The sequence below is a fragment of the Rhopalosiphum padi genome, chromosome 2 (genome assembly GCF_020882245.1).
Source record: "Rhopalosiphum padi isolate XX-2018 chromosome 2, ASM2088224v1, whole genome shotgun sequence".
In the NCBI taxonomy this organism is placed as follows: Eukaryota; Metazoa; Arthropoda; class Insecta; order Hemiptera; family Aphididae; genus Rhopalosiphum; species Rhopalosiphum padi.
Genome location: NC_083598.1, coordinates 69,879,311 through 69,890,263, shown reverse-complemented (window position 1 = coordinate 69,890,263; position 10,953 = coordinate 69,879,311). Strand labels below are relative to the sequence as shown.

Genomic DNA, 10,953 nt, shown 5'->3' with positions numbered 1-10,953 from the left:
CTAATGATCCCTATGTAATCTAGATCCTGCAAAATAGTTAAACAATATGTTGACTAATTATTTTATTTTACAATTGATTTTATTCGTCGTCATAGGTACTTATATGTAATATTATAAAATTACATTTTCCTTAGTTTCCGTATTATATCACGTCTTGACGTCTTGTAAAGATTATTTATAGAAATATAGTGATGTTTTTAATATATCACAAAATAACTGTAATCAACTGTATTTTATTAAATTATCTAACTAAAAAATTTAATGATTTTACAAAATTTAGACACCCTAACGAAAACAGCGGAATTGTAATACGTGCAGTTTTTTTATTAAATTTAATTTTTGAAGTGGATAAAAATACAGTTGATGTCTTTTGTCCTATATATTCTATTTTATCCATGGTTATAAATTTATAATTTATAAAAGAGATGTTAAATTGCATTTGTGCTATACTACTACATTATCTGAATAACATTTAATATGACATTCTATGATAACATTTACTTTAACGAATTTGCCTTACTAAAAGAATAACAAGTAAAGTAAATAATATGTTATGGAAAATGATAGGTGACTTGAGAAAACTATTAACTTTTACAATATACATATAAAATTAGCAGAATTTGAAGAATATGTAGAAAGTTTCATAAAGCTTAATATGCTTATAGTAAAGAAACCTACATTTTAGCATCAAACATTAAAATAAAAATTTAATTGTATGACGGAAATTTCTATATAAAACTGTTAAAATAATAAATAACAGCAATCATCATTTCCTGGTGACTATAAATTCATTATTCTTCGATATATTCGTCTTTGTCTATAGATTGGTAAGCAGCTCCAAGAAGTTCAGTTTAAAGAAAAACGGTTTCCATACTTCTGAAACTAAAATATATAAGCATTTAATTATATTATTCAGTAGTCGTAATTTAGTAAAATTGATTTATTGACGTTATATACGAACAGTCAACAGAGCACCTTCAGGAATACTAAATCCGTGATGCAATAATACATACACGATACACATAGGTCAAATTAAAACAATTGAATACTCTGTTGAAATCAAAATGATCGATAAAACAATCATAAAAACAAAATTATACCACAAATTAGTTACTGATACAGTGATACATCATAAATATCTGTGTATATATACAGACTGATACTTAATTGTAAATAATAACAACTTACGCAATGCAGCATGTTTAAAAGTCTCAACAACCATGGGTTTTTCAAACATACCTATTAACAATATTATTATATGATGTAAATAAGAACAATACGAATGAACATATTAATATACTGATACCGATACAATGTATACATTTTAACGTACAGTTGAATACAGTTCTAGGTGATTAGTACGGCCGAGCATTAAAATTTAAAAGTGCGAAACGCGGACACTTTGTATTATTATAATACGTGTATATGAAGTATACGTATAATATAAATAAATATGAAGTCATGACTAATTTCATTAAAAATGTTTTTAAGTTTAAATATTATTTGGTAAAGCTAAGTATCTAATACATTATATATATATATATACATATTTCAAATGTGCGATATCGAAGTTATAATCAAAGTATCGTTTACGTTTATCGTTGAAATGCATTTCACTTAGACGACGACTGTCATATCGTCACGATGGCAACAACAAATACTATTAAATTAAGACCAAAACTTATTAAAGATGGTTTTTAGTACACAATATTAAGAACTGATTATTCTGACTTTTTATTTTATTATTAATTTTTATATTAAATAATAATATATTTACTACATAACTATAGACATTAATATATAATTTATGTATATAATAGCACAAAGTGTCCTCATTCTTAAACTTAAATTTTTACCCGGCCATACAATGTGTCCGCGTTATGCAGTTTAAACAATAGATCATACAAAATTCATATTTAATAAAATAAGAATGATTTTCATTAATTCCTTTATCATTTTTTTAACCTTACCTATTTTATTTCATAATCATTCAATACATAAACTCATACTCATACATCTTAACAGGAAAATTCAAACGCAAAATTTAAATAATACTTGATGCAGTTGGTGACTTGCTGTTTTAATTCTCAATCTGCTTGTAAAATATTTAGTATTTATGTTATAAGACAAGTTAAGAACATATAAAAATAAAAATATATAAAGGAAGAACACATTTTGCAAAATGTTTGCGAGAGTACAACATTTTTATTCTGAAAAATTAAAATCTTAATAATATTGAATTAGCAATAAAATTGCCTACACAAAACTCCTTCAAAACTTAATATTGAAATATAATGAAATAACACAAATTGCTTTACAAACTGCAATATACTTAATAATTAGTAAATACATATACTAATGCATAAGAATAAATATATTTTAACATGCTCGAGGTACAACAAAAAATAATAAAATGAAATATGATAAAAAAAAAAAAATTTTTGCTGCTATCCAATTCAGTACAATATATGTATTTATGGATAATAAAAATAATTAATGTATAAAAATGTTAATATAATAAATAATGGTAATCTTCATTTTTCAGTGATTATTAAATTTTCTATGGTTGGAGGACTTATTTTAAAGCTTGGTAAGCAGCTCCAAGAGGCCAGCTTAGTTGAAAATTGTTTATATATTTCTTAAACTATAATATATAAATATTTAATTAGATTATAAGACAATAATTGTAAGCTTTAATAGTAAAATTTTATTATTGACGTAATATACAAACAGTGATTGAAGTATAATCAGGAAAACCAAATCCTTGTTGAAATAAGACATAAATATAGATCAAATCGAAACATTTAAATGGATTTTTTCTATCAAATTTGTGATAAAAACATTCTGAAAACAAATATACCTTATATTAGTTACTGTCTATTGACAGATTTTAAATATCCACAGTAATATAACATGTGAGTATATGAATTGATACTTTATTTTACTTAATTAATTATAATAAAAATAAAAAAATTACTTTTTGCGACTTTTTCAAACTGTTGTAAAGTGACATCTCCTCCATGTTCATCTTAATGATTATATTATGTGAATTAAAATAATAGACATAAATTTAATAATATCTATAAAATGTGACGATATTATGTTTAATTATTAACATACCAATCAATTCAGCATCTAAAGTTTGGTAGTAAAAGAAAGAAATCGCTACTATATTTTTATTTAAATGTACAGGTTCGACAGTTTTTTTAACAATATTTTCAATATGATTTTTACAGTTTAAATAATGAAGATCAGGACTTCTTTCTAAATTTTCTGCACTATAACAATTTATCAAAATATAAATAGAATTAGAAAATAATAGTAATACAAAAAAACTTAACATCTATTTTAATAGTCTTACATAAAAATATAGTAGTTATAATCAATAGATGTCAAACTCACACTCAACTCAATTATCTTTTAACAAATTAATTTCCTTAAAGACATTTTTTGTCTTTTAGAAAAACATTAAAAACTTACGTTACAGAGTAATCTATTAAATTAAATGAATAGGATACTTGGAAATCTGAGTGTTGACATGGTGAAGTATAATTTTTTTTATTATTATCTACCGGTTTGAAAACTTTTGTTCGCACAGCCTTGTATCCAAAACCTAAATAACTATAATATTTTTATATTTTAATTTTGTTAGGTACATTAAATATAATTATTGGACTTCTAGTTGTATTGTACCTTTGGTTATACAATTTTTTTCTTGTTCCCATAATCGCATAATCTTTTATAAATGAAGAATTCGTTGGTATTTTTTTATCGTCAGTTGGGTAAAAGGTGATTTGTAAAGATGCACCACCTAAATCTAAAACTGCTACCGAATTTTCGAGATCCTTTATTCTCTCTAAACATAAATATGTTCTTACATTTTTAATAATGAATAAAAATTTAAAGTAGGTATATATTTATATTTTGTTATTTTACTTAGGAGATAATTAACTGTGAACCATGCAAAAAGCCCTTCATCACTACCATCCATTATTTCCACTGAATTGTCATCTACTTGAAATATTGAGCTATATTCATTGAAAATTCCTTTTGCCTAAAAATATATTATAATTGAGGATTTTGAGTAGGTACATTAATAATAAAATGAAAAATACTTGATTGATAATTTCAACTGATTTTTCGTTTAACATTCTTAAACCAGCTGTTGCTCTCAATAAAAGTGGTGTTCTGGCACAATAAGGATTTTTATTCATAAAATCTTCAGCTTGCGATAATAAATGACGTATTATTTCTTCTCTCTATGACCAACATAGTTAAGTTTAATGATTAACTTTAGACTTATTTAATATAATTTCTGTTTATTTGAATCATAATTCATTAATTTACTTTTTTTTCGTCATCAGCATATTCAGCTAAACCACCTTCTTCTCGTTTAAAAATATAGTTGTCTAGTAAATAGATGTCATCCGCTAAATAAACATTTTAATAGTTATTTTTCTATGCTTGATTATCAATTGTATATCAAATATAAAATGTTGGATTTTAAATTTGTACAAAATACGCGTTAGGCACTTTCATGACAGTCTCTATAAAATATTATATTTAATACCTTCCACTTAAAATTAATATTTAAAACCCATATAAATAGTGAATACTTAAATATTTATTAATAATTTAATATATTTAAGTTTTAGATTCTGAGCGATACAATAAATTGAGCAATTTCTTAAATACTTTTGAACATTAAACGGAACAAATGTTTATAAAAAACATTATCATATGTTTTCGAAATTTTTGATTGTTGTACGAAAAACTTATGATTCTATGAATTAATGGTTTACAAGACTTAATAAAATACAATTTCTAATAATTTTTTTAAATATTAAAAAAAATATAAATTAGCTATAATTAGAATTTATCATGTGTTAGTAAGTAACTTAAGAAAGTAAGATTATTTTAAAACATTCATGGAATAAAAAAAAAAAGACAAATTGTTAACCACTGTGAAAATATTAGATTGGAATAATTTTTATTTATTTTTTCTATTCAATGAAAAAAAAATGAATACTGTAATTAATCGTCGCAAAGATTACCACTGTCCTAATATATTATATGAGTAATAGCAAAATGTTTCAAGTTTCTAAGTATATTTTCATTTTAAGAAAATAACTAAAATAATTAGATGAAGTTATAAATAGTAGTTATAAATCGTTGAAAATTTTTAGAATTACTAATCCTGTGAAAAGTGTGAACTATACTTACATAAATATTATTTTTTACTTATTATCAGATTACAGCATATTTTATTTGTTTCGAGCTCGACAATAAAAAGTTCATTCTAAATTATATGAGAATTCTGAAATTATCATTGGTTGAAAATCACAGTCATAATAATATCTTAATACTTAATAACATTACCTATTTTTACGTATGAAAATCAATAAATTCAAAGAGTTTAATTGACAACGTAAGTCATTATCCATCTTAACTTCGTAATAACAAGTCTGTAAGTCTGTTGACTCAAAAGTTATTTTAGCCAAATACTCATTCAAGCTCAAGAACATTATCGATTCACCTTCATAAATTATAGTCATCCATTAAATCTAAAAATTAAGTCTTGCAATGATCATCTCATCAATTATATTTACTCTGGTAATCATCAGAACTCCACATGGTAAATTACTATCACTTTCCTTTTCTGTGACCATCCTAATTTTAGCAAGTACTATGAAGTGTTATTGACGTGTAAATTCGATTTTTAACAGCTACCATCTTCAAAATGACCTATAAATGGTTAGTAAGAATCGAGAGTGGTAAACTGAGTCCCAAATAATTGGGTGAATTTGTATATTGCAATTTTATATTTAATTAATTGTGATTTGCATGTACAACGTAGTGAATTATATTAGAAATTAAAAACAAAAAATCACATTTTTAACCACACCAATTGTTAACATAACCAATAGTCCTAAGCCTGTAAAAGTGAGAAGGAAAATGTGCTGTTTTGGAAACTAAACCTATAATAACCAGTGACTCAGTTTACCTTATACCTTTTTAAATCCGAAAATCCAGTTTACCACAAAAACGGTGTTTCGGACTCAATTTACCTAGCTCCGTAAGAATAACTCCCTTAAACTTTTTCTGAATATTTATAAAGTCAGTTTCACCTGCTCACACTTTCCGATAATTTTTACCTATACTTAGTTAGCAATTTAGCATTACCATTGCATTCATGAATGGTTTTATACGTGTTCAAGAAATTATTCTCTCACCAATTTATCACATTAATGTTTTAAGACATCCAAATTAGTTAGCTATTTATACTTCACACATATCAATATATTATTCAAATTCATTTTTTTGGTCTTATAGCGTATTTCTGAATGAAATAAAAATAAATACTCTTTTTAAAAGCAGCAGCTAAGACTTTAGATCCAGTACTTCCTGCATCTATAATAACTGCACAATTCAATTGATGGTTTTGGTTTGATTGTTGGGTAGATGGGGCAGCATTTACTTCAATAACATTATGTAAGTATAATATAGTAAACTGAGCTAAAATTATTAAAAAATAATTATTTAATTAATTTATAAATCTTAATAAAGTTAAATTATTTAATTTTATACTTACAATAGATTACCATGAAACGTATCATTGCAACAATAGTGTGCATTAAATATTTACTTTGACCTGAAGTATTCTATAAACAAATAAATTACAAGTAATACAAAAAACGTACATTTTTTTAAATTCCCATGAAATTTTAATGGGAAAATAAAAATTTTCGGGTATAAGTGTTTGACTAAATAACTAATCATTTCAAATAAAAATTTAAAATATTCAAATTATTTATTTATTTTTGCCCATTAAATCTGGATTAAATTATTCTTTTTATTTATGATTATCAGCATATAGTTAACAAATTTGACATGACAAATATGCATTATACGAAGTTAAAAAAATCATATATTAAATGCTTCTTGACCGTTCAGCATTAAATTTCCTTATTATGTCAAAAATATCATTTTCCACATACCTTTTTCATGTTTTTTTTTTAACTTTACGCCAATCAAAACTTCAAACCTTCAATAACAAGTCGATATCTGTACAACGCTAAATAACTCACGCAATTAAAGTATAGGTAGGTCGTTTATAGATTGTAATAAATGAATGAGATCATATTAAAATTATTGTATTTATAAATGGTACAATTTTAGTAAAACAAACACAAATACACCTGAAATTGCGATATAATCTTGAATATGAGGTCATAATATACCAATATAAGTCCCCCAATATGATACTTTATAATAATTGCAGATTTTAATTAATTTATAAAATATAATGTATATTAAATTATGAAAAAATAGCAATGGTTGTATGAATTTAACAGCAATATATGTTTTTTATTTGTATGTTTATCATCGTCTTTTGGAAAAGGGTACCTAAATATGCACCAACATTTTCTACTTTAAGAGTAATTTCTAGTAAAAAATTGAATTGAGTTGATTCCAGTAATTATGAAAATAACCCGTAAAAAATAAATGGAAATTCGGGAATTTTGGGTGTAACTTTTTATTAACTTGTTTTCGGCAAAATGGATTTAGTAAAATTTAAAACAGCGTCATGTTACTTTATCTATAAATTTTTTATAGGTTTATAGATTTTTGAAATTGGTTTTTGTTAGTTAAAATATGTAGGCTCAAGAAAAAAGCTTAAAAATCAAAATAATAACATAATCCAGTATAATTTTGATTAAAACTTGTAGGTAATTAAAAAAATGCACAAATAACATATAATTACTAGTATCTAATAGCTACAGCTCTGCATTATATAATGATACCGATATAGAATATGTATACAAAATAAAACATTTACATCGTAATAAAAAACGTTTAAATATAACCTATGTTAAATAAAGAAATAATGATAGACATGATTGTCATCGATTGATGATATTTTACTTTTTACATTTAAATTACTTCTTGTAAAATATAATATGCATTATCGAGAATTAATTTTTTATTTATTTTTATAATAAATAAATAACATTTATACGTATTCGGGAATTGTAAATTTCAATTTATTAAATTAATGATGTGAAATAAAATAAAAATTAAGACTACCTAGGTACCTAATGTTAGGTTAAAATTAAGTTATTTATACGCGATTGCATTATACACAGAAATAATTTTAACATAATAGGTAACACTAATGACATATCGCTGTATCATTAACCTCACAAAAGTATAATTCATATTATTATCAGTATTATTATTTAGATACCTTTAAACATTTTTTGAAAAGTTCAAATTTAAGTGGTTTTTTTAATTTTTTTTTATTTTAAACCATTGTAAAAGGTAGGCTATTTATTAGTCATATAATATTACTATATTAATATTATTAATGTTGAAAAAACTACATTAAAATAACTGCATTATATTTCAAATTACAACTACTAACTTTTTAATTAATTTAAATACTGTATAAACTGATAAGTACTACTAATATGTAGTTAGTTAGTAGTTATAAATTTTAAGTTACTTTCGGCAATTACATACAATTCTTAAATGATTATATCTCCTCCAATTGTATCCATTAAAAGTCATATCATGCGAATTAAACCAGTCATATTTAAATGGCATAAACATAATAATACCACTAAAATTTGATACCTAACTATAAATTTTAACATATCAACAAGTGAACAAGATTAGCATCTAAAGATCGGTCGTAAAAAAATAAATCGCTGCTAAATATTGATTTAATAAGGTTACATGTTTGGTAGTTTTTTTTTAATAATAGATTCAATAGAATTTTTACAATTTAGGTAATGGATATCTAGACTTCTTTCTGAATGTTCTACTTTTATTTTTATGTTACCATCAATTCAAAACCTAAATAACTAAAACAGTTTTATTTAAATTTGTTTGGTATAATAACTATAATATAATTAATGGACTTCTATTTTACCTTTATAATGTTCTTTTTTTCCCATTATTGTACAATGTTTTATACATTTTGTGTCCTTAGTAATAATTTGGTCGTCAGTTGAAAAACAATAGGTGATTTCACTATCTTAATCGAAAGCAGTTATTGAATGATTCAAATAGTTTAAAGTCACTAAACATAAACACATTTTTATAATTTATTAATGAATAAATATAAAAAGTATAATTTATATTTTACCAATGACAAAATTAACTGTGAACCATATAAAGATCTTATCATTACCAATTTACCATCCATCGTAACTACTGAATTGTCATCTACTTTAAATGTTTGTCTATATTTATTGAAAATAGTTTTCAACTAAGAATAAACCATAATTAAGGAGTAAGAGTAAATAAATATAACATTTTATGATTGATAAATGTTCCGTATTTTTCTTTTAACAATCTTAGATAGGTTGTTACTTTCAATAAAATTGTTTATATATTTTCCATAAATTCTTTAGCTATTTCTAAGTTCTAATAATATTACGTATTATACCATTCCTTTATAACCAATATGCATAGCTTTAAAAATTAAGTTAAGACTTGATTAATTTAGTTTCTGTTTATTGAAATCATAACACATTTGTACCATCATAACACCCAGTATTATATCATTGAAGTGTTAATTTTTAAACCTGTGTTAAACTAGGTATAGTCGAACCACTTTTAAACAAATTTTATACAATTTTTCTGTTAAGTAAGTCTAAGGTCTAACAATATTCTAAAATAATAAAAATATATTGACATTCTTTTAAATTTTCAAATTTAACTTTATATTTTTACAATAATCATATTTTTTTTTCTAAAAATTTTAATTATTTTATTGTAATTTAAAAAATATTAATGTACAAACTTGAAAATAAAAACTTTTTTTCTATTTCATAATCATTGTTTTTTATTTAAAATTAAATATTCAATATGCTTTACTAATTTTAAACTATTTATACCATCACTATCTATCAGTATTCACACTGTGCTGTACTTATATGTATTATACGTCCATATCAAAATGATATAAGTTGATTAAAATAACATGTGGGTATATGGATTTAACATTTCAACATTATAATAATGAATGATATAATATATAAACTCAATGCTTTTTTTCATAAATGAGTTCAGCATACAATTTCTCTAATTTATAATAAATTGTGTTTGACTCACTAAAATACAAATAAAATACTGACCTCACTCAGAATCAGATTATTTTTTGTATGCGATTACCTATGATTGACTTTAAACTTAAAATATTAAACTAATATGGATAAAAGTAAAACTTTAAACTATACTATACAGTAAACTACATTTCATAGCTGTAATCTATCATTATAATGAATTAATAAGGAACTGAAATGTAGTTCTTAATTTCTAATTTTATTTTTTAATAAATAAAAATATATCACAGATAAATCAATAAAAACTCAAAATTTAAAAAAACCATAAAAGAATCCAATATTTTTAAAAAACTACTTCATGTTTACTCTTTACTATTTAAATTATACATATATTGTCGTGACACTATAAACAAAATAATAATAATAAATATCATCATAATGTCCGTACTTAGATGTCAGAGACAATTATTATTGTTAAAAATAAAAATTAAAGTTTTTTTATGTCAATAATGTATGTGTCTGATTATCACCTCTATTTTAAGATTCAGCACTAATAATTATTTCATCGAATATCCCTATAACTACCAAATAATTACACAAATGTAATAAATGTGAATCGTATATATAAGTGTTTCAACATCAGTGTTTGTACGTATTGTATTAACGATGATCACGTAATCTTGTTGTTGAAACAACCTTTTTAATAACGATGTACGTGCGTACAAGCATGACGTAAAATATTTATTAATAGAAGTGAATAATATTAAATGTTTAAGCAAATATGTACTTACCCAGATATCTATTTCCAATTTCAAAATTTCATTTATTACTGGTGTATTTGAAAATGTAATGTTTTCTTAACGATTTTTTAAATTTGGTT

The 10,953-nt window shown here is 23.4% G+C and overlaps 1 protein-coding gene across 1 annotated transcript; it reads right to left on the bottom strand.

The window, feature by feature from the left end:
• Window positions 1-3,476: 3,476 nt before the first annotated feature.
• On the bottom strand, window positions 3,477-9,211 carry LOC132919055 (ectonucleoside triphosphate diphosphohydrolase 5-like). The gene is made up of 8 exons (XM_060980407.1): window positions 9,205-9,211; window positions 8,936-9,040; window positions 6,364-6,477; window positions 4,348-4,430; window positions 4,116-4,259; window positions 3,937-4,054; window positions 3,694-3,856; window positions 3,477-3,621 (listed from the first exon to the last, which is right to left on the bottom strand). Exons 1-8 carry the CDS (start codon window positions 9,209-9,211, stop codon window positions 3,477-3,479), a joined length of 879 nt encoding a protein of 292 aa, XP_060836390.1.
• Window positions 9,212-10,953: the final 1,742 nt, after the last annotated feature.